The following is a 24,240-nucleotide window of genomic DNA, read 5'->3' as shown; positions in this document are numbered from 1 at the left end:
CTATCTGTTAGTCTTCCGTCTTCCTGCGCGATTACATCTATCATCATCATTGTCATTATTATTACATGTAAGCAAACGATAACTTGTATTGGTGCCGTTGTTACGCCATCAACCATCATCACGTTCAAGATGTTTGATGACAGCTAGTTTCTTCACTACCGCTGCCAAAACTTTGTACCGTATGATCATGTTCTGCTGCTGAGCTCGTTGGTGATGTTATAATCGTCATGAATTAGCTTTAATTGGCCGCTTCACCGCTTTCTGTTAGCCATTTTGAGAATCGCCGCTCATTAGTTGCATGTCTACTCGTCATCGCCTGTCTTAGTAAAGCCTTATTCGTGTCCAGCATGTTCTTGGTCGTCTTTTCTTTCCCTCCACAATAACATTAACGAAAAAAGTATGACCGTTGGAATTAACACCTACCTAGATACCATGTATTTTTTGTATGTGCTTCCCCCCCCCCCGCCCCCCGAAGATTAGTACAGCATCGGTGCAGTGATGCTGGCTACAGATTTTCGGCCACCGAACCCCAAGTCGTTCTGTTTTTGTCGTCGTCGGGATCGTTATCGTGCTCCTCACGTTTTATTAATTATCGTAAAATCAGTCGAACGCTATCACGCCGCGAGAACAGCCATGCCCACAATAACTACTACACCAGCAGCAGCTACGACGACAAAAAGGAAACGAACGAAAAATATGCAATGAAAATTGTACGTTTTATATATTGAAGATCAATTGGTCTGTGCTGTTTCTGGCCCTATATTTGTTTTCATTGAATTATTTACAATTATTTTGACCGGAGGCTAAGAAAGAAAGGGAAAGTGGACGAAGCGGCCCAGTAGGCTCTGTCCTTCTCGCGACTCATATAACATTGTGTATGTAGCTAGACTCGTCTTATATGACGTTACTTCTAGTCTAAGGGCTGCGAGCAACCGGTAAGGTTTTTAATCGTAGTCATTTATTATAAAAGTCAACTTATTATGTATTTTTTTTTCACTTTAGTGCCATCGTGTATACAAAAATATACATATGCATCTTCTCCGTCACGATCAACGAAACAGACAGAGCCAGCTTGCTCTATCTATCATATATATTCTTTTATTAGAATTTTGCACTTGCCTAACCTTAGCCTATTGGTGTATAAGTAGTTAACACCATGCTCAGTAACGTGGGATTAAATGTGAACTGTTTTCTTTAAGATAAGTCTAAAATAAGAAAAGCCGATTTCTTAGGTTCACGATGTTGAAGTCAATTTTCGCTGTTTTTTTTCTCTTGATAGCACTCTTGCAGATGTTAATACTTCTGCCCTTTTTTTGTATCACACAGGCATAATATAATAATAATTGTTATGATATTTAATAGCTTTTAATGGACGTCAAGGCTGCTATTACGTTGTGATAGTAGAAGGATTTATCTCCTAGGTCCTTCTTCCAATACGCTTCGGCTTGATTTGGTGACTCCTGCACTGAACTCTGTCTGTCCGTCCCTCGAAACGGATCGAAGCGTTTATGGCCGCCGCATCGTCGCTGTCGAATATCTATCTTTGCGGCGATACTGCTAGTGACGATGATGATGACAAGGGCGGTGATCGAGGCGGCAGCAGCAGTGAAGAGAGATAGATGAAATCTTTTCGTTTTTTTCTGGAGTACATAGTGAGAATTATCTGACAGTGCCGAATCGCTTAGAAGTAATAAAAAAAAGGCACAACGTAACAACGACGTTCTTTATGTATATGTGTACAAAGAAGGGGCCACGGCAGTTCCTTTTGTTCTGCGGCAGTCTCAAGATGGTCTGCGAAGGAAGGCAGCAGTAACATCTGGAAGCATCAGGACCAAATTTTTTCGTTGAAATTGCTGTACTTTTGTTATCGTCATTAATAGGTGAGGGTGTACAGATGACCAGCGTCATTGATATAAACTTATTACATCACAGGCACTTGCTGAACACAAAGAAGAAGACGATGTCGTAGAGTAAAGCAGACCTACAAACACCGGACACATGTAATATGTTACGTAAGATAAGAATGAGCAAGAAGTAGTGCATGATTATTTCGGCTGAAAATTATTGAACGGAGGAGGAGCTGAGTGACGAAATTCAAATGCTCTTCGCCAGCAGCAGCAGCAGCAGCAACAGCACCCCTGCCTCGATGTCCCGGCAGCTTGTGCATCATCCTTAATACGATGGCTATTACTTGTCGTTCTATTGTTTTGTTTAAGCATCTGCCACTACAATTAGAAGGCCAAACGGCTCCTTCTAGTGTCATTAACTCATCTCCCTACGCCAAATATATATCTGTATCTAACATATGCACTCGTTCTGCTCCCCTTCGAACCAAAGCAATGCAAGCCTTAATCTCGAGGTAGTCGAAATAATTGTGCGCTCAATTACATTTTCGACATCATCATTGCCGCAGTTGTTAGTATTTGGTTTTGCGCTATATCAGCGTCATACTGTGCTTTTTGCTGTCATATAGCCCAGCCGACGAAGTCGATGACGGACGGTTACGCTGGTTGTGATGATGATCACGTCGAAGGCGTCTTGAAGGTGTGTAGCGGACAACTAGATACGTACAGTTGTGTAGCCGTACGTAGGACACAAATGGCAGCGGCCTTCGAAGAGCGGCAACTGCTCCTGTTGTTCTCGGTTAAGATGTGCTATCCATTGACACCGCCACGCACAACATAAACAGACAACGATTTCAGTGCAGCAACAACAGCAAGACAGAAACAGCGACGATGACGAAAATGGCGAATGCATATATTTTGTCTGGTTACGCCGCTAATATGAAGGACACTGTGAGATCGTCCAGGTATGACCGCTTGACTTGCGAGCTTGTTGTCCACTTGTTTACTTTACCTAATATAGCGTAGCTACGAAATGTTTTTTCTACCGCCGGTTTGTTCTCTGTTTCAGTTCATTAGACGCCTGTTTAGCTGTTACATCTACGTTTCTGTTAATCAAATTACGATTCACATTAATTCTAGGGCACGCTGCGTCTACGGAACCCGCGGAATCCAATGTCAATTTGATAGATGAGCTTGAGTTCGAAGACCAATAAAGACGCTGCACGGTATTCTCCTTTTTAAATACATGTGTTCTATGTCATAATAAGAAGTGGTGAACAGATGTTGACCCAATAGGGACAATCTAGCCCTTTCATCGTCTAACTAGTGCAACGGTGTTGACGATAATTCGAGGAAATCATCTTTCGTTCTTGTCTGTCTCTTTCGTTCTGTTCGATATTGCTGCTGTTACCATTGTGGGAGCGGACTTTCTCGTTTCCAGAATCCGTTCTGTGAAGCCATGGCACTACAGTGAAGACCACGGCGACGAGCGACAAACAAACGTGCCAATGTTGTTTCCGCCGCCTCAATCGACGTCGTTTTCAGATAAAATCGCTTCTACATAGAAACATGAATTATCTACAGACATACATTAGTGCTGCCGCTGCTGCTGCTGTTCTAATACAGCTGCTTAAAACGTCTATGTAATCACCTTTATTAATCGAGAACGGGGTATCACCGTCGTCAAATAAATATCACCGGAGGTTTTAGTTATCCTTCAGCACGAATCAAGCCAGGTAATCCTATTGTCAGGTCCGGTACGTTTGCTTTTTTTCTACAAGGTCTTATTGAGTGGTTACCCGTTATTACGGTCACATAAGTAGGACACAATGACATCCAGTTTCCAGAACTAACACAGGTTCGACCGTCTTTCTGGCCCTGTTGTTTCAGGGTCCTACTATGGCTTTCCCGTACAACAATTTTGTATAGTATTTAAATAAAAGGATTATTGAGTTCTTCTTAATCCAGGTTTAATGATAACAGGCACCTGGGCGATTTCGCAATTGCAATAGGTGCCAAATCCATTAGTCAAGTATTGCTTACAACGATACAAAGAAATTCCAGGTATTGAATCAACAATGCTATTGCCTTTCTTTGAAGGAAAGTTCATCAGCGAAACGCCATTAGTGCCAATAACAGCCTCTCATACTTACGTTCACGAGAAAATTCATTGCTTTCATTTGAGCTTCCGTGTTTAGCACGAGAAGATCGGTGGACGAAACAAGCTAATTAGTAGAATTCAAGGGATTCGTACCGACTTCGGTATAAGGGCAAGCGTCGAGAGAAGCAAATGTTGGCCTTTAATTAGAGCCAAAGGGTGCACTAGTCACCATCAGTGTCTACCGCTTCGCTTATTAGTCACGTTGATGGCGCCGGTGACAGCGGCGGCGGCGGGGGGGCGGCCCGCTCTGATCCGCTCAGCTCAGTTACGCGCTTCCAGGGTCCAGTAACACGTGCTTTTTATTCATTTTTTAGAAGCCCATTTTTCCGGAACAAGCTGCCCTCGTTGCCGAAAGAAAGTAGACCGGATAACCTATCATGGTGACCAATGACGGAGCGGCCAAGGGAAGCCCGCTGCTGAAGAGTTTGCGAGAATCAAGTCACTACGCTGCCAGCTGACGCAGTGGCTCCATGAAGTCCTCAAAAGAGTTCACTCCTGTTACTACTAGCATTGTGGCACTGTCGTAATTATGTACTGTTATTATTAGAGGCTATTAGCACGCCAATAGAGAGCAGGCTAGCACTCGTGTGTAGTCCATGTACGTATAGGCCGTTACTGGGCAACTATCATGCTGTCGGCTGGCAAACTGATCGATTTCCTGTCGAATACACGGCAGACCCTGGCACTGAACGGACGGATTGACTGCAAGTTAGACTCAAGTATGCATCGCGCTGGTCTCTTCTGTTCGCGCATGTAGATCAAGGCGCGATCACCACGCGACTACCATTACCGTCGATTCCTCGGCCTTTCTACGTTGCTCTCTCTCCCCCCTCACTCATCTGACTGTCGTCTCGATTTTGTCTGTCCGCATTAAATAACAGTGATACTGGTGCTGAAGTGAGCTGGTAGTAATCGCCGGTGATGCTAGCGACGGACCACTTGATTGTCGTCGCTAAATCAGGAGTAAGCGCGACGACGACGACGACGACGATTGCAGCGCCAAACGCCCGGCTGTCGTCCGCGCGCCGCAATATCTCGACTCTCTACGGGAAAACAAATGAGTCAAGGAACGAACGAACGACCAGATGCAGCGAGCGAGTAATGTTTAAATCATTAGCCAAACGAGCGGGAGCCGTAACTGTAGCAGTGGTGACTGGTGCTATAGCCCCATAGCAGCAGCAGTAATGGCAGAAGTAGTAGGAGCGAGTGTTGTTTCGTTGCGGCGTATTCATTCGCACGCTTCGAAAAACCATCATGTTTGCTCTATCTTAATTTGTGTAGCGACTTCTGCAGGTAGCGTAGACGTCTAAAGCGGCACAAAACTATTACGCCGCCAATACAGAATTGTGCAAACACAGTTCGACGCTAAAGAACAAAACAATTGTTCAACCTGGTGACGATGACGATCCTGACATACCCTGGTGAAGCGGTGGAAAAAAGCTGTTCGTCATAGCTTCTCTCCAGCACATCAAGTAGCGTTTCAATCCGCAACTGACGGGAAAAAGCCGCAATTCTACAATAAATATTTGCTACTGAAACACGCACAGAGGAGTTCTTCCGCAATCCAGAATCGGCCGCGTCTAATAGTTGCAAAGTATTTTAACATCGCCAACAAATTCGTCTGAATAGCCAAGCTGTTATAGACAAAACGTCGCAGGCAACTGTGACAAGCAGGACTATTGCTATATGTATGTACGGAGAAGACGGCGGCAACGAGGATAACATTTGTGCATGTACGACGACGGTTATAGAATCGGAAATGTGGGAGCGTGTTGCATTGTGGACATCGCTTCGGGAGGCCAATCGTGAACTTAACATAAGAGGTGCGCAAAAATATTTAGAGCACAATGATTTATATTTTCTGTGCTGAGGAGTTTGCCTAACTAGATGAGCACTGTGTATTAATGGATACGAGATTTGTTATTCCCTTCGAGCATGTTCTTGTAGAAGCCTTCTGCTTCGCTATATATATATATATATAGCCGAAGCCTACGCTTATTTAGAATGAGTAGATATAAACGCTTATCGTAATGAAGACAGCAGTGCCAGCCCTTACCAAGTATGGCCCTTATCATATGAATCTAATTAGCAGGCGGTGCTGCTCTCAAAAACGTCGATTAGCTGAACTGTTCTTGAGTAAACACCATTATGCCCAATTAGAGGAACGGTTTTGTGCAAAAAGCACCCTCACACGAACATTTATGAATTTAAGCTAGTCTAGCACCTATTATAGCACAATGTATGATAGATACAAATATAAGGCATACTATAACGACGTAACGCTAGAGCGACCGACGCCTCGCTTTTTTACAGTATCACCGAGAAAATGTGGATTGGACACGTTCGTATTTATCGTAAAATGTATCTGTTCCAATTGAGGCATACGTAAATCGATAGACATTCGTACTGAAACACGCAGGCCTCTGCCGTGTTCAAGTCTATGACCTATATAACAGAATATATATAGCTTTATAAATGGTTTAGTTCTACGTTCAAAAAAAAAAAGCAGAAAACCGTCAAATATCCAATTAATCTCATTTAACCGGGCGTTTGTAGCATCGATGTAGTACATCATTTCTACTATAATTACCATCGATGCATCATTCGTGGTATTTGTAACAATGTTATCTCAGCTTTTCACTTGTGAACGGCGTTCAAATTAACGAACGTCGATTGTATTACCATTTTTTTTTCTATTTACGATTATATAATCTCCCTTTCGGAGTCAAACACCGACTCGCGCGTGCAGCGGACCCCGAGTGGACTCACAAAAATAGGCGAGTGACGCTTCGCTGTTATTGATGATAATAGCGGTCACCGCAGCGGCCACTCGGCGACGACAACGCCAGCGTCGCCGTATCCGTTGTGAACGCGTGGACTGGTTTTTAGTGACGTCGCTTGCAGCTAACCGTTCATTACCTGGCACCTCTGTTTTCGTACAAAGAAAAAAGACAACGAATGGACAATGTCTCGCTCAACCGTTCTCAAGAATGGCCCAGACGTCAGATGGTTCCTGTTAATTGAGTGACGGCCCCCTGCATATCTGTATGGCCACATTGAGTGACGAATCGACCTCTACGGGTCTGATGAAAAATGATGTTAGAGTAGGGGGATGGACTTCGACTTGTTCAATTGTAAAATTATATACAACTGATCGACTACTTTCCGGCTGCAAATCTGGCTGGAAATTTTACTTGGGTCCATTTACGGAAAGCGCTTAACGATATTCTGCATATATACAATAAGTCGCTGCTGCTGTTGTTGAGGGTGATGGATTCAGTTAATTGCGTAATGGATCAGAGGGCTAGAAAGGTCGATGCGTATATGCGCGGTCGTGTCTGGATAGGCATCAGGTACGCAGAAGGGCAGATAGTCATAATAAAGGAGATCATATCCTCTGTTTTATATTCACCATTAAAATTTCTATGACCCTCATATCGTTTAGGTTGCTGCTCGGTGTAATTTAGCGGTGACTGTGGTTCTGTGTAACTCTCCTATAGACCTGTTCCAGTGGATGAGTGTTGTTTAAACAATTTAAATGATGTTCACTCCATCGCGCTTAAACAGACGTTTCTCTCATTTACTGAGGTCCTCAGTTCAAAGCCGAGAAGGGAGGAAAGGCGTGCGCGCGCTCCCTCACTCGTAGCGCTTACGGCAGTACTGATAGTGACTGGTTCCAGCAGCCGCAGCAGTAACAATAGCCATTATAAGTTGCTGACTATTAGCTATAGCTAGATAAAACGACAGGACAACAGTAGATTCAAATGGAGTTGTTGCGGTGACCAGCAGATGAATGGAAGATGGCGGCACCGGCAGACAAGCTGATGACAAATCAATATAAGCCAGTTTAGAAACAATATTTATAGTTGATCATTTGCAAATTTTCCGCTTATTACCATCTGCATTTAGTCTAAATATTTACCCATCCTTTTCAGTCTCGACCTACGATAACGATCATAGATCTCCCATGCTCGGCAAATGTCACTGGGTGCCTTCAAGTAATTGGTGCGAACTGACTGACAATGGTGTCTCTGATAATGCCGAACGAACTTATCATTCGGCAACGCAAATAGATAATGACAATTACTTATCTGCCAGTAATAATCTGGGGACACTGAGAATCATCTTCACGTGCGTTGCCATGTTCATCACGAACTGGCACGCGACGATCGCTGGCTCAAATCTCAGCGTCGAGTTGCTAGAGTGAGTTACTAAAGAGGGCGGCTACTCGTGTGCTTGCCGTTGTTTGCTTGAAAATCCTCAGATAGGTTTAGATAGAACGTAAAGGCACGTCTTTCACGAGGAGGAGATGATTCCGAGAGCCTGTTTTCCGAATGGGAAGAGCCGAGATCCTCGATACACGAGAACAAGTAGTCAACGTGCGTGCGTTATGGATAGAAGTGTTACTGTTACGGGTCTTCATTTTGCGTATGATAATTAAAATCAACGTTTCGAGTCCGGTACTGCTTCGGATACGTGGCAGTTACTTTTATTATTACACAGATTATCATACTATTTTGTGTCAATGATGCTGTTGCTGCTAAAACTGTGTTCGCGGCATTTATGGCGGCGCCAGCAGCTGCGGCGTCACCCGGCCAAGCTGAGTCATCATCGTTATTTTTTCGCCATGTCATTTAGTGCCGATACAATATATTGTTTGCTATGACGTGTCCCGCTTCTACTAGTAATTTTAGTATAACTACTTCTGCTGTTTGAAGGAAGGAACATCATCATCTCCAACTGTTCGTAAGTAGTATAGCCAGCAGCTTCACAACGTTTGCTTTAGCTCCGGTTGGCATGATGCCCCTGGATCAAGCAAGCAAGCCCACGCAATGCAGGACCATGGGCTCAGAAGTGGCCGACGACTCATCATCATCATTAAATTTATCGTCGTCTTCCAATTGATCTTCATGTTGCTGCTGCTGCTGCTGCTGCTGACGACGATAACGGTCAGTGATTGCAGCGACGCTCGGAGGGAAGCGTTCCAACAAAGGAAGAGTCACCCATCTGTTGCTGCCGCTACTTTTGCGTGTGTAGTGATAAAGCTGAGAGTGGTGGCATATGTAGCCGATGAACTGGGCTGCACCCGACTAATTTCTATTATTTACACAAATTGTGCAATGATAGAAACAAAAACAAGTCATAAGACCAGTGTAAGAGAACGGCAAAGGACCACTGTAGTTTAATAGTAATGATGATAATTCTACTTGTAAAATAGCCGAAATAAAGATGTAATCCTTTGTGTGTCATGAGCAAAGAAGAATTACACATCGTCTAAGAATTGTAGTACGAGCAGTAATGGCTGAGATTGTGCGCTTTCACCCCTCTGGCTGACTCACTTGCTGGCCCAGAAACCATTTCTAGAATGTTTGGATGACGGTCGTGCAATAACTATTACTGAAACGGTAATTACGTGACTAGTAAGGCGAACTGCCATTATATGATCCCTTTGGGTGCCAATTATACGCATAATATGTATTTGGGAAACGAAATAGTTACGGGTAGGTCTTAAAAATGATCACTTAGCTAATCTTCAATGGTCTTCGCTGTGACGTTTGGAAGAGTACTTGCGTACGGGTATACTGAAAGACATTACCTGCTATAACTGATAAGCGCTTCGTTCCATAGGAAGATGGATTGATACAAAGTCACATAGCAGCTGGTATATCCTTTATTAATTGCTCTGCGACATATACGTAATCCAATATATATGCAATAGACAGAAATATATTGCTTACATAAGTTCCAAGTAAACGCGGCACATTGTGACACTTCTATATAGTGAATACGGATATATACGGATTTGGACGAATGGTCCTCTCTTTTTCACAGACACACGATCACTTCAGAGTGTTTCAATAGGATAATAGAATCTTGTCGCCTTACATATTTCGTAGTAATCCGAGCGTGCTACGTTCGGTAATAACGAAGGGAGGGTCCCGTGTTGAGTTAGCTCAGCCACTTTAACACCTATGCTTGCGCCCTATCTTTTGCCATCATTGTATACTTGTCACTCGTTAGCGACAAACTGCTATTACGATACGATTGTTGTTATCGTTATTCTAAGAACCTTTGATTGCCGAGATATCGGGTTTGTTCCGACTGAAGTTAACGTGTCGGCGAAACTAACGTCCATTCGATTTTGGGGTGCGTTTCGTTCTGTTCTGGTGTAGGACGGACACTAGTGGATAATTCGTTCGCATCTACTTACGCATTACCAAATAAGAAGTGTCAACGAACGGGGAATCAAGAGATCACATCGAGCTGGGGAGGATTCGTTATAAAGCATCGCTGAGATACGCCCTCAAATAGGCATTGTCTACCTAAAGCAGGGCTTTCAAGGTGCCGACGTTAAGTCCTTGGTGATGATAATAACAACAGTCCTACGAAAGACAGTACATCTATTACGATGAAGGCAGTATCCTCATTGCCACTAGCTAGAAGGCGGCAGTTGCTCTACTTTTCGGCTATTCTGTACACTTGATGTTGCCGTTGTTGATGCTCTTGTTATCAGTCTTCGTAGTTATCAGTAGGGCAGTTGTTAGGCGGAGACGGGAAGGGGAGATGCCTAAAGCTTGAACGAATACGAGACCGCCCGCCTGCCCGCCCGCCCGCCCGCCGGCGAAACAAAGCGAGAAAAAGGGCGGGAGTAAGGCGCATAGGAAGGACAAATGTGAAAAAGATCGTATGGGGGGAAGTTACATGTGGAATCGAATGATAATAACCTTTGATCGCCACCTCAATCATCACCACTTAGATATGCCCATTGCCTAGGATTTCCTTACTTACCTGCCAGGAATGTGCAAGGTTGTTTTTTATGTCATAGATAACATTCGCTGATAGTCCGAATACTTAACTGCTGCTAACTTAGTTACTGTATATTCGTTCCTGGCTCCGCTGCTACGTTATTGCTTCGTTGTTATCAGGGATGTTTGAAAGCTTCTATTGCTGATGCCTGGCCTCTAAAAAGCTGATATAGTGCAAAAGCTAAATACTAGCAATCAACAACGTTAAGAGCCCCCTGGACGCCTCTGAAGCGCAATCGAACTATTTGAAAGTAAATACAAAGGTAGAGCACAAGATAGTTCTCGATCTCAACACAACCAGTCACGAGCTATTTATCGGTCAAAAGTTCAAAGCCAGATCAACTTACCCTATTTGTTAGCTAAGAATTAACTGGACGGTTGTCTTTTCAAATATTGTCTCACAAGAGATCTTCAAATATTATCAAATTTATGTCTAGTAGCAGACACGTACGAGCGAATCATTGAGAGATTTGGTTGTCGACAGCAACGATGCCTGAAATCTACGTTTTTCTCGCTTTGCTTTTTTCATCAAAATTTCTGTCTACCACTATTATTATCGTCACCGGCATCGTCATCAATATGATTATCATTGCTCCCGTTGGTACTGTTATTGTAATGGGGTGTTGTTTGTGTTTAGACAACAGTGACAATAAACAGAGCGACGGCAACGTCATGGCCGGCACCGACGGTGCTCATTGTTGGTGTTTTTCGCCGCTATCAATCAGAAGCGTAGGCTCTGCTTTTCATTAGTTTTAACATTTTATACGCCTCACCTTTTCAAAAAGAGACGCGATTTTCGGGTGGCCAAATACCAGCTGACAGCTTTAGCGTACTGGCCTGCCTACGGTCTCACTGCGTATGAAGAGTCCTGAGGCCTTTTTCATCAGTTCTCTTCTCACTGCTACATGCTAGAGGAAGAGTATCAACAACAAGAACAGCAGAAGCAACAAAAGGAGGTAAATATAGAGTATATTGGTAGCACTGGAATAGCCATCGTACAGACGACGCTAGGTTTTCGATGGGAATTTGTGGAGGTGCGACGACTACCATAATCAGTAGTAGCACGACGACCTTAGGTTAGGCCCATGCGGCTGTTAGTTCTATTGCTGTCATAGATATGCTGGGGCTACTGCCGTTGCTGCTAATAACTATGATGCCTGGGTTGTACGCTGTTGTCTGCCTATTGTGGGCCCTATAGGCTATCGCGTCGACCGTTTGTGGATGGACACGTCTCGACATTTTTTCTTATCAGTGTCTATGGATGATGTTTTCTACCGCTGCCGCCATCACGGACTATATATGTGTACGTTTGTATATTGAGTTTTGCTGCAAGTGTATTGTTTCTGCAGAGCCCTTCGGTCGACTCCCGGCAGACGACTGAAAAGCGATAAATCACATCGTGGTTAAATGTTCTTTAGTTCGACATTTCTTGGCTGAGGGTGGAGAGCTGAAGGAGATGGCGAAGGTAATCGAAAGGTATTCATGTTGCTCATCGTTGCCAGTACGACAGTTGTTAGTACTGCGCCTGTGTACGACGTTCGCCGATGCTAAGTGTCAGTTAGTAGGCGAAAGAAGCTGAGAAAGTAAAAATAAGCAAAAATGTTAGACTCTTTTTTCATGTTGAATCCTTGTTATCGTAGCAATGAGCTGTCTATTTCAAGTATCTACCATTGATCTCGGCCAATGCAGAGGTGATGCTGCTAAAAGTAACACGTTCAATGAAGTCAATGCCGCACAAGTCATCTATCATTAACGCCGTTGAGACGACTACTACCGTTTTTGTCATCATAATACGTGACATTACACATTTGCTTGTAAATATATCAGTCACTGTGATAGAAACTTATCACTTTTATTCATAGTTCCGTTACGTATCGCTAGACAACCTAATACCATTTGTCCCGTCGTTTTTTGAACCTGATGATTCGTTGTTCCACTTTCCTGTCTCTCCTGTTTATCTCGCCCAGTGCTTCCTTCACCAACCCACTAGCTGTCTGTCAACTATAATTAAATAATCATAATATTTCATTGTACTGATGCACGTATTGGTCGTTTGTAACGATCCGTTCGTGCGATCGGTTGTTCGTTCCCTTCTACTTGCCTCTGGGTCTCTGATAGTAACTGTAGATATAACTATTTCTGCTAGCTCTCGTAGATAGATTCGATTTCTGTTTGGATACTCTCGCCTGTTGCCGGCTCATCATGCCGCTGATACTCGTGCGGCCTGAACGTGACTGTAAATACGACGTGCATTCGACGAAGCGACGGCGATTCTGGCCGCTTTCGAAGGTCCATGCTACGGTCTCTCTGTAGGCCGGCTGCTTTGCCTTGCTACAGGTGCGGTCGTTTTACTGCGGACTATCGTTTATAAATACCGTTACGTCCAAGTCTTTTGTCCTTCGTCAACAAAGAGATTAAGGGTTTCTTGACGTACGCTCTGGTTTTCTTATATTATCGATGTGTGTTTCCCTAGCGAGGCATGCCGGCCGCCACTTCGCTCTCGACTGGCGATAATTTTAATAGTCATAATAATGATTAGTATTACTATCGAGACCTGAATCGTATCCATCGACAATCTATACAGCATACAGCAGTAGGATTCTGTGACGAGACAAAATATCGTAGCAGTAGCAACTAGCAAAGCAGTGTTCGTGCGTCGCGAGATTAGTCGTCTACTGTTGTAGCGTTATCATAGAAACGCCTAGGAAATACAGCCGCAGTGAGCTATGCAACGTGGTGATGAGGCGGCCGCGGCCGCCGCCGCCGCCGCCGCCGCCTCCGCAGACTAAACGGCTTAATTCCTAAAACACAATGGCGGTACGTAATTTCGTACGAACTCTCAAATCGCTTTTTATCGAACAGTGGAACACTTTATTTGACTCATTAATGCGATGCAATGATTGTTTCATCAGTCGTTACCTCATTGAGGAGGAGGCTAGCTTGCGTAAAGCAAAATCACAGACTAAAACGTACATTAGATTTAGAACTTAAGAAAAAACAAAATTGATCAACTTATCCTCAATTAAAGTTAAAGATTGACTGGACAAGTTAGATGGATACAAACAACATGCGAAGATAAACAGACATAGAAAAAGTCTTCCCTCGTGACAGTTCGCGGGTTGTTTTTCCCCGTCTATCGTCAGTTTGCAGACTCCAAAGCAAACGTTATTTATGAGCTTAGTGCCAAATGGCAGCAACAACGAAACTAAAAAAATTTAGTTCTATTGTACACATATATATATATATATATATATATCTTCATTTAACTTCACAATAATAATGATTCCTGGGATACTTTGCGCATAAATTCGACAATACATAGCCCATCTTCGAGCCAGGATTCGATTACCGCTGCTATTCGAACTATACAATTTTGCCGTTCTTAACTACTTCTACATGTTCCGTATCGTCCTCTATCTATTTACTGCAAAAATTTCTACAACAAAAAAAGGGCAGCGGCGGCATAACAGCCCAGCGCGCAGGCTATGCGTACACATACGTTTGCCCACTAACCAACAATATATCACACAGGAACAGGCACAATTTTATTATTATAATTGACTACCATTCAACTTACAGGTCCCGAAGCTGCCTCCTTCCTACTGCACCCGTTTCGGAAGCCGAAACGAATTCGAACTGCTTTCTCGCCGTCCCAGCTACTCAAATTGGAGCACGCCTTCGAAAAGAACCATTACGTCGTCGGTGCTGAGAGGAAGCAACTGGCTCAATCGCTGAGCTTAACTGAGACACAGGTCAGTCATTTCCGCTAGGTAGAACCGCAAAGTAAAGCCTCTGACATCCCTGAACAGCACTCGTCCGAAAATCCCGACCGATATCGCTGTCGTCCCGAAAGCACACACACCGAACAATTACACTAACAGAGAAAAGAACGTAGTAAATAGATGTGCTTTGCCAGATACTTATATAACGTGTCCTCGTATAGTTCGAAGCTAATTAGATTCCCGATAGATAGTTTTGCTTTTCTTTGTATCGTCTACCCTATCTAAGTACCAAAACCGTTCGGTTAACCCACGTCGAACGTAACGTCGTTATTTATATTGGCCGACATCCAATCAGCGAATTATCGATTGACCTATTGATAAGCACATTGTGCTTGTTATGTACGCGCGATTATTCATGTCCTACTACTTGTTCAGGATCTTGAAAACAGCACTTAAATTATATGTAACGTAAATAGACAATTCTGCTGACGGTAATTGTTCTCACAACACCAACATTGAGTGCTTTCCCGACTATTGACACATTGAGCTCAACGTACGTATACTGTTCCCACACGATGCGGCAGCATCAGTGGCCGTAAATGGTCATCGTCGATGACTCTGGCCGCCGCGAACCGCCGATTTATGCAGACATCGCACCCACCTTTGTTTCCTAACGCATGATTAACCTATAATTATATCGATTTAATTATGTTATAATAAATAGTGGCTCTCCGTACAGAACTTGGTCGATGTCTCTTCTCGATGTGTTCTTCTATTCAGTATTGAAGACCGGATAGAGACGATGCGCGCAAATTTCCTGTCGCATCTATGATGCAACACTGTGCCGTTATATTGGGATATTTCATCTAATTAGTTTGTATGAATAAGGTGTGTACCGTAGCCATTTAGGAAAAGTTCTAACGATAAATTCCAAAATAGTAGTTCGTGTACTGCGATTACAATCGTTCTCAGTGCTTCCGCCGGCTTAATTATTACTCCATTCTCAATTCCAATCGAAAAATCGATTGGAATCATATCCAAAATCGGGTTTCAACAATACCTTTGGGGGGTATCTGGAAAAAAAACATCGTTTGCGTACGATCAATTTATTGCTTTAAAAGAGCGAATATGCGATGATTGTCTCGGCAAGACTTTTGTCACGCCCCTTCGATAAGCCGGGCTGAAAAACAGTCGTCTGTTATATCATTGTCGTCTATCCATTCTCCTTAGTAAACCAATGTTGGGAAACTTTAATTTCCGCTATCTTTTTATTTATACCGACAATAAAGACAACGACAGAGGCCATAGGTTTTACCCTTCTAACGGTTAATAAATCTTCGAACACTGCCCTTTGATGTGCAGAGAGTGCTGAAGTGGATTGCGCAAAATGGACCTAGAGAAAGGTTTTAGGACGGCAAAGAAGATTCGATGTTTTAGAAGCTGGCGATCCGCGAGCATCCAACTATACTCTTTTTCCATAAAAAAAAATGACCCCAGGTAACGTGTTCTATTTTAGCGGGAAAAAGAAAGGCGAAAACAGTCATGGACTGCTCCAGCTTGACTGAGTTGTCGTGGTCTAACGAACCCATTCATTCATTCACTCCTTTATTCTGTGCGTGACTGCATAATCTACTATTGCTACGCAAATTCACTACGGTGATCTATCCGTTTGTTTTCTATTTCAAACCAGCCGAATGTAGAGTAGCTATCATCATTGTCATTTGTGTGCTTCGTTCCAGGTTTGTTCCAGATCTAGATATTTTCATGCAGTGTTTTTTTATACGCTAAAATTGAAGACCAAGCTTCACTTATGGATTTGCTATTTTCACTCATTTGAGCCTGTTTACGACGCCTCTTTTACGTCGTATCCCAGGACAAGAAGGAAGACGAGCAAAACAGGTCTGGCAAAGCGTACAGATTATGTGCGGCGGTTCAGTATAGCCTCATATTATTCCGATCACAGTTGTTGCTAGTTCTAGTAGCGGATGCTATTGTTATGGTTATTTCTCATCATACTAATTTAGTGCGGGTTTGCCTTGTCAGCACCCACTGACCAAGTTTCACATTCGTATATTTATCGTACTATGTCGGACGTATTTATTATTACTGAATGGGGCAATACAGTTTAATTAAAAGCCACCTAACTTTATTACGATAAAGAATAATGCACTTCTGCTGTCGCTACACACGGTGCCCTTGTTGATTTTTTCCCTTCTTTTCTTTAGTTATCGCTAAATAAAAACAGAAATAGATATTTGTACGCCAAAGCTATAGTGGCCATCAATTAGGGCACCGATTTGCCTTTCTCCTCCTGTATAAGACACGCATACGTCGCGTGCATATACACAGTTGTCTAGACACGTATAGACGCCGACACATTTTAGTAGAAACAACCGCGTTCGATCACTCATGGGCATCGATATGGTAATTGCATTACGCAGCGTAGAAAATAGCAAAAGGGGCGTACGTTTTCTCGTTCTCCTGTTGCGTTTTCTCTTGTCACTTCTAACATCTACGCACATGGGAAAAACGTCATAGCGACAATTAATCCGCCAAACGTTTCTGCTTTCGAATGAATGGATGGTGTATTCGGCGGTGTTCGATGCAGGCTTCCTCAGAAGGGAGAATCTCACTCACATCATAAGGACGAACGGAAACAGATCAGGCATTTGCACCAGAGCTTCGAATAGGGCTCTATGTTGGTTCCAGCAAGAACAAACCGATACTACTAACGGACACTAACAGCACTCGCTCTAAAATGTGCTATTACTACGTTTTTCCGTACGTTCGCCTCCTATTCGCACACAAGTAGGAACACGATCACGCGTACAATCTCTACGATTGTCGTGATCACCACGACTAGTGTAGTCAAGATCATTATTTTCACCAATGGTGCAAAGATTGGTCCGACGGTTGTACCTATTTAGTACACACTCGAACTTCTCAAACGCCTCGAATCGAACGTCTAACTGCCTATTTTACAAACGTTAGTTGATTTGTTGCGTCCCGACGCGTAGAGCGTATTGCAGTGATGTTTTGCAAGCTATTGCCTCACTTGCCTCAACACAGAGACTAAACCTAGGACGGATTCGCTTAACAGAAACAAAGATGGATGTGTTATCAGATAAAAAAACGAGACGCTGCTGCTGTTGCCGCTGACGACGCCGATAACGATTTTGAGCGGGACCGTTGCGGCTGACGTTCGATGACGACACAATGATCGGTCATAGCGGTTAATATACAATAAAATTCATAGATTCTAACATAAACCCAGCAAGTAGCTAAACCCAGCTAGATATTGCTTTCCTTGCAATTCTTCGCGACGTGCACGACCCGCAATCATGTCATCAATTTCATCTATATTTTGCCGCAGATAGTAATGAAATCGTCGTAACAAAAATAGATGGAACGAACAGAAGAAGAAATGCTAGCTTTACTTTATATCGACATATATTACAAGTACTTATAATAAAGGGGTCGACGGAACTTCACTCAAGTATAAATTAGCGACCCGTAAAACAACCGCGTCGAAAAAAATGCAACAACTAAATAACACTACGTTAACTGCAGCCGCACAAGATCAATCAGAAAGTCAGGGCCGCGCCTTGTTTTCTTACTACTATGCGCCTAACCCTTTGCTTTTTACCTGTTGTCTATTGAATCACCCTAGATTTGAACCGTGACCTGTTGGTACAGCGGTCACCCAGGAAGAGGGCCCATGACGTAATAGGCCCATTTTGTTCGCCGGCGAAACAGCAGGCTCGCACTGCGGGGCGTCAGCCCTAATGTCAAGTACAATATGTCAGGTTTCCTTGATCGGTTGTTAGCTATCTGGGTTTTGGGATTTGCTGGGTTTTTTTTCGAATGAGCCATGAAACGGCACGGTCACAAAATGCCATGCTAACCATTTGGAAACACTAAACCTGAACCGACTATGGGCGCATACATATGACCCAGAAAGATACGCGCTGCTTACCCAGGCTATGGCGCCCTATCGAAGCCGATAGACGGATAAAGTAAACGTGTGTATCATACATACGGGTCCATCTATATGGTTGTACGATATATATAACACCAATTCAAGTCATACAATAATAATTAGAAAACCGTTATTATTGGTCGCTGTCAAAGAAGAAAGCATATTCGAGGGAAGAAAGAATTTGTCCGTTCGCCCGCGAACTTTTGAAGATCCGGGGCAGGTGAACGTAAACGCCAATGCTTATCGAGTCTGTTCTGACCGGACCAATTAGCCGTCTAGCGGCTAATGGCCAAGGCCAATGTGTGCAAATGTCAGGACCAGCGAACATGAGCCTAAACAGACAGCTCACAGTAACAGCAGCAGCAGCGACGTTACTAATCATCGTTGTTATTATTATAATCATTGTGAAGATATCGATACGACCGGAGGCGACGGGTGAAAGGTGCAGGTGTCGTCGATTTTCCGTTTGTCTCTGTCTATCGGACCGTCCGTCCATCAGAGTGTGTGTATGTAACGCGATCGTGTGCCGGCCTGTATCTCTGCAGCGATACCGTCGCTTCGGTAGTATTCTGGCGATGGCAACGGTTGCGGATTTGTTGTATGCGGCGTCGCTGTCCCTGCGGTCATCGGCGCGACGTCTGCTATCATTTGAGAGGAGCCAGGTGGTTTCGTTGATGCTTTGTGCGACCGACCACAACGACGACAGCGATACGGTACGCAGACGACAAAAAGGCTTCGTTTAGACTTTAAATGAAATCGTCTGCTTCAACGATAATTGGTCATGATCAAAAACATTAGTATTCGTTTAATGTCAATGATGATGGTGTCGGTTAATTCAATGCTCCTTACTATTATCTTCTTTGGTCTGCGATCGTTTCGTGCAATAAGTAATGAGCAGAATGTGTTAGGCTTGCTCGGTCGCGATCGACCCCCACTTTAGTGCCTTGATACTTACCCGGGCCCCGATTTTTCTTCTACGGACGCAGATATAAAACCGCATCCGATTACATGTTATTTTGTCTAAACGATTGTGTGTCGCAGTAAAAACTCTAGCGACTATCATGGGAAGGAAACGAAGTTTAATTAAAAAGTTATCCTTTCGAATAAGCTGATTGTATCAGTGCTCGACCAAATTAGTATACTGTTGTCTGCAGAAACTTCCCGCTTTCTGCAAGAATAATTGTCGCGACTCGATCAAAAGATGGATCTTATAAACTGAGTAAATGCGTTTGATTTCTTTTTTGATATACAATGTCATAGTCCAAGCTTTTGTCTGCTATCTGTTGTCATCCGCACTAAATGCGCGCAGTCGCTTCATGGGCATTTGGCACACCTAGCAGGGGCAGTTGACAAGCAACAAACGGGAAGCACGCCCCATTCCACAGCTGTTGCCACCAAGCTAGCTTGTCTCCCAAGGCTGGCTGACCGAAATCTTAAATTCCATCTGTGGGGGGAATTTTCATATCACTTACCAGCTGCTTTTTGTCACTGATTCTTTGGCCTAATTTTTGGAAGAAAGTACTGTCCAATTTGTTGCCAGAGCACCACTTGCGTTGCTTAATCGGTCTGTCAGAAGTATATCATTATACAGTATTTCGATTGTGTGTCAGACTTGCCAAATTTGATGTAAATATGCAAATGTTGCTTATGCGATTTGTCTGTCCATCTGGAAACGGGGAGGGGAGAAGGGTACAAGCAACGTAACTACGTAAAATAATCACACAGAAAAATCTAGCTTTGGGTGTAATCGACGATTAACTGGGTTCGGTGTCTCCAGGCTCCGGCGCCTCTCTGGTCAGTTTCAAAAGCGCCCAAAAATCAACCCTAAAACGTATTTAAACAGCCATATATTATGCCCACTGACAACTGCTTTTCTGTGTCGGCTTTTAAGAAGCGGCGGCACTAGTAAACCTACTTTGTATCTAGGAAAATTTGGGACCACATAGGAAACTAGGTTCTTTGAGCTTTTTCAGTTGTACCTTCCGTCCTCTTTGGATGGTAGCGGCGTCCGGGTGCGGGCGACACGAATCGCTTCACTGAAGAACGCTGATAGCGCCGTTGGTCTTTTCTAGTCGGACGTTCACGTGAGGAGCCTTCAGTTGATACAACATCAGTACTTATAGAAGCAAATATTTTCATCCAAATGTTTCATAATATGAAGACGGTCGTGGTGGATTTACCGCGTACTTTTGGCACCTGTCAATTTAAATAAAACATATTATTTATTCATTATTTTTTCCCTCAGCCAATGCTCTCTCTGCTAACATGTAAACAGATTATCGACAAATGTCTTTCAATGAAGAGCTCCTAAAGATACTATTCTCTGGGCTTCTCCTGCCTGCCCATTCCTTTTTAAACACATCAGCCATTTAGGCTGACGCTCGTGAGGCGATACTCAGTTATTGAAGCCGCTAGTCGTTATCTTCTTTTTTCCGATAAAGGTGATTTTAGGCCGAGGCGGCCGTGCGTCGTCCGCAATGTGTACGAGCCAGTCGCCTGCCTGACTGTTTGTCTATCTTTGAGCATGTACGAATATGTGTGCCTGTGGACCTATGTATAGGTAGCTGCAATTCTGTGTGCTTCTCTTTCACATTAGAACGGTGTTTTGGCTTCTTGGGTGTTACTGCTGTGGCACAATAGAGGGTGACTCGGGCCGTAGTCGAAAACTGTTATTACTGTTAAACGCTATTTAGTTTCAAATAGTCGATACGGGAACATCAAATGCGAGCGCTCGTCACAAAATAATTACGATGAAGTTCAACTGAAATAGTAACTTCAACACTAATACAAGTCGAAAAAAAACTTCAGAGACAACTTGAAGCCTCCGATTCTGAAACTGCTCAACTTAGGATGAACAGAGGAAAGAATTACACGAAGAACAAGAACAGAATCGAGGAAACCGGGACGCGACGCGACGGGACGGGACAAGAGGAGAGGAGAGGAGAGGAAATCGCTGTTCAAGCAATCGTCATTTTCAACCCAAACTAGCGTCGAACAAATTCTGCCTGTATTAAATGCGGTGTACAATTTTGACATATTATATAGTCGTTAGCGGAAATTGTTTATTGGCAAGCTAGATTGTCTGTTCACGCACTCGCGCGTAAATCGATCAGTGGCGGCAGGAAAGAAGGGGGGATGAAAAAAGCGCGAAAGCATTTGAGTACATCGCTGAAGGTTTAGAGGCCAAATTGACGCAAGTATTGTATGTCCACATGTTCATCCGTGGACCACAAGGCGCTGGAGTGTTAGACGTTTAGCTTGAAATTAGGATTCGGTGCGCAATACCGGCTACGCAACCGAACGAACCAGATTTAGCATCAGCGACGGCGAAATAGCAAGTGCCGCGGACGACGACGACGACGACTACGACTACGCGTATAGTAGAGACTGTGCAGCCATTGCAAAAAGTGTAGTTGGAGCCGAGTGCTACGTTCAGATTGGCCACAGGTGGAACGGATGGCTCAAAAAAAAAGAGTAGATTTATAAGCAATATGTTTGAATATTGAAGGATAGACACGAGTGCCCATATCGCTCACATACGTATAGCGCATTGGTGCGAGACGCCCCTGAGAGTGGCGTTGGCAGTAAATACAAGGGCACTAACAAATGAAGCTATGCTATGAAATCATTTTATCACTGGAGACAGAAAGCCGACGCTACCTTCTTCCTTTGCGAGCGACGGATTCGCCGAGGTCGACCCAGCTCCGCGCCGCCATCTTCCGCTTATCTTCATCTTCTAAGACAAAGGATAGATTGACTTAATTTTAATGACTCCGCGTAATTAGCGCTACGGTGAGAGCTTCAGGTGTAGTTGTTGTTGTTTGTGACGGGTAGATTTAGCCGAAACGCGGACAACCGTTTAGATTCAACAAAAACGCTCGATTAAGAGTTGTCTATATATAATTAGTACAAGTAAAGCTGAGTTGGTCCGGCACTACGACCATCATCATTCGGCCAACCGTTAAAGGTATTTTAGATGTTTTTTCTTCATCCGGTAAAAAGACGTACCACTATTGCTGCTAATTATAAGAAATGAGCGAAATCGCTAGCCCTCTTTTCTGCTTATTACGATTACTTTTTGCCTGCCTAATCAGTGCTCCGCGAGAGTAGATAATAGAATATTTATGGTGGAGATGTAAGCCAAAAGGTGATACCTGGCCAAATGTGGAGTGTGCGAGACGTGAAGCTAGATCTGGCCATTTTTTTTAGCTCGACACATGACATACAAAATGGCTTTTATCTTATTGCTGTCATCTAGTTCATATTATTTTTGCTATTGCTGCTGGCGTAGCCGTTTCAACTAGCATGAGAAACCGTTGAGAGCTCCTCCTGCATATGCCCGCCATCTATGTGGCCTAAGCGAGGGTGAACGCATAACAGATCAAACCACTTTTCTACCTCCTCTATATTTTTTCCTTCTTCTTTATCATATCACAAAACAAAAACGGCCAAAATATGTGCAAAGAGATGCATTACTACAATGCTAACAGCAAAAGTTTCCACGATCATCATCCGCGTCCTCGTCATCAGCACCAAGAGCACAGTAACAATAAAAGTAATAGTAACAATAAAGATCACCGCACGAATGTTGCCGTAGCGATTGTTGCTAATTCAAAACATCGTTTCAGAGGCTGTTTCTGTTGCCGATGTTCCTGCAAAAAGCAAATAAGATGCTGACTAACTGACTTAACTATACGCAACGAGTCGCTATGTATACATACATATCAGACATGGTTGCGTGCAGTCTGGCAGAGAGAGAGCGAGCAATGTTGTTAATTAGCGAAAATATGCCACAATCGTATAATGGGAAACAGAAGAAGACGAACAGACGGTCGTAACAGCCGAAACAAACGAAAATTAAATGAAATCATATAAATTCTAAAAGAAAAAAAGGGAAACGGCCAGATAAAGGCCGATTAACCAGCTCGAGGAGCCGGTCGCGACGGTGTCTCAGCAGCAGCAGCAGCAGCAGCAGCAGCAGCTGTTGCTGTCTGAACGAGCGAAACGCTTATCTTTGTAACATAATTAGGCTACAACAGACAGTCGTAACATCAAAAATAGTAAAAACAAATAGAAGTATACAACATTGCACTTTTGAAATGACTTGAGGCTTTACTTCGAATTGAATAGGCAGACATTGTCGCTTTGGTATAGCAGTTAATTTTTTTTTAAACAAGATTTATGTCCTTGTTACACGGTGCTTTGTGAAACAGGCCCGTACCTTATCTGACTAGGTAAGAAGAAACCTGTTTTTAAAACCGACATTTGCTTACCTAGCAAACGCATTCAATTCAGCCGGGATCTCTGTACAGAAGAAGGTGATATATGGAATCGTTGCATATAAACATATACATATATATAATTGTTGCGCGTTCGTTTTTGCAGTCGCAGGCCAGTGGTGGTAGCCAGAAGCACGAAAGCGGCGAAAATTAGTCGTTTCTTGGTGACCTTTTTCCTTTTGCGTTAACTAGTTATTATTTCTATAATATTCATCTAATTCTATCGCCGACGCTAGCGAGACGACCAGTGGAACTATTTATGCTGTTGTTATTATCGGCGCTATCATAGCGTTTCGCATTAATGACCGTCACAAGGGATTAAATAAGCTTAGGAAGAAGTTACCGCCTTTATCAGCAAGGACGAGAGGTTATTAGATTTTTATGACTTTTTAATAACACAACGACGACGATGGCCGCAACAATAACAAGCACGCATCCATAGAACGACT

General features: G+C 43.5%; 1 protein-coding gene and 1 long non-coding RNA gene across 3 annotated transcripts in view; one reads left to right on the top strand and one right to left on the bottom strand.

Annotated features, from left to right (window-relative positions):
* The window catches only part of LOC111251036 (uncharacterized), an 85,615-nt gene that overhangs the window by 43,560 nt on the left and 17,815 nt on the right, over nucleotides 1–24,240 (top strand). The window contains exon 2 of the mRNA XM_022807204.2: nucleotides 14,391–14,563. Within this exon, the coding sequence (XP_022662939.1) occupies nucleotides 14,391–14,563 (173 nt within the window). The remainder of the gene's footprint in view (nucleotides 1–14,390; nucleotides 14,564–24,240) is intronic.
* Nucleotides 698–23,916, bottom strand: LOC147755214 (uncharacterized). 2 transcript variants are annotated; one of them, XR_015327859.1, is made up of 7 exons: nucleotides 23,786–23,916; nucleotides 22,173–22,248; nucleotides 20,492–20,708; nucleotides 17,001–19,189; nucleotides 14,389–14,685; nucleotides 9,892–11,719; nucleotides 698–1,816 (listed from the first exon to the last, which is right to left on the bottom strand). It is a non-coding gene; the product is annotated as an uncharacterized LOC147755214 (long non-coding RNA). The 2 variants fall into 2 exon arrangements; XR_015327860.1 differs by lacking the exon at nucleotides 698–1,816 and adding an exon at nucleotides 6,223–9,102.

Source organism: Varroa destructor, unplaced genomic scaffold (genome assembly GCF_002443255.2).
Source record: "Varroa destructor unplaced genomic scaffold, Vdes_3.0 BEIS01000005.1, whole genome shotgun sequence".
Classification (NCBI taxonomy): domain Eukaryota; kingdom Metazoa; phylum Arthropoda; class Arachnida; order Mesostigmata; family Varroidae; genus Varroa; species Varroa destructor.
Note: the sequence above shows the minus strand (reverse complement) of the source record. Positions and strands in the feature narration are given on the sequence as shown.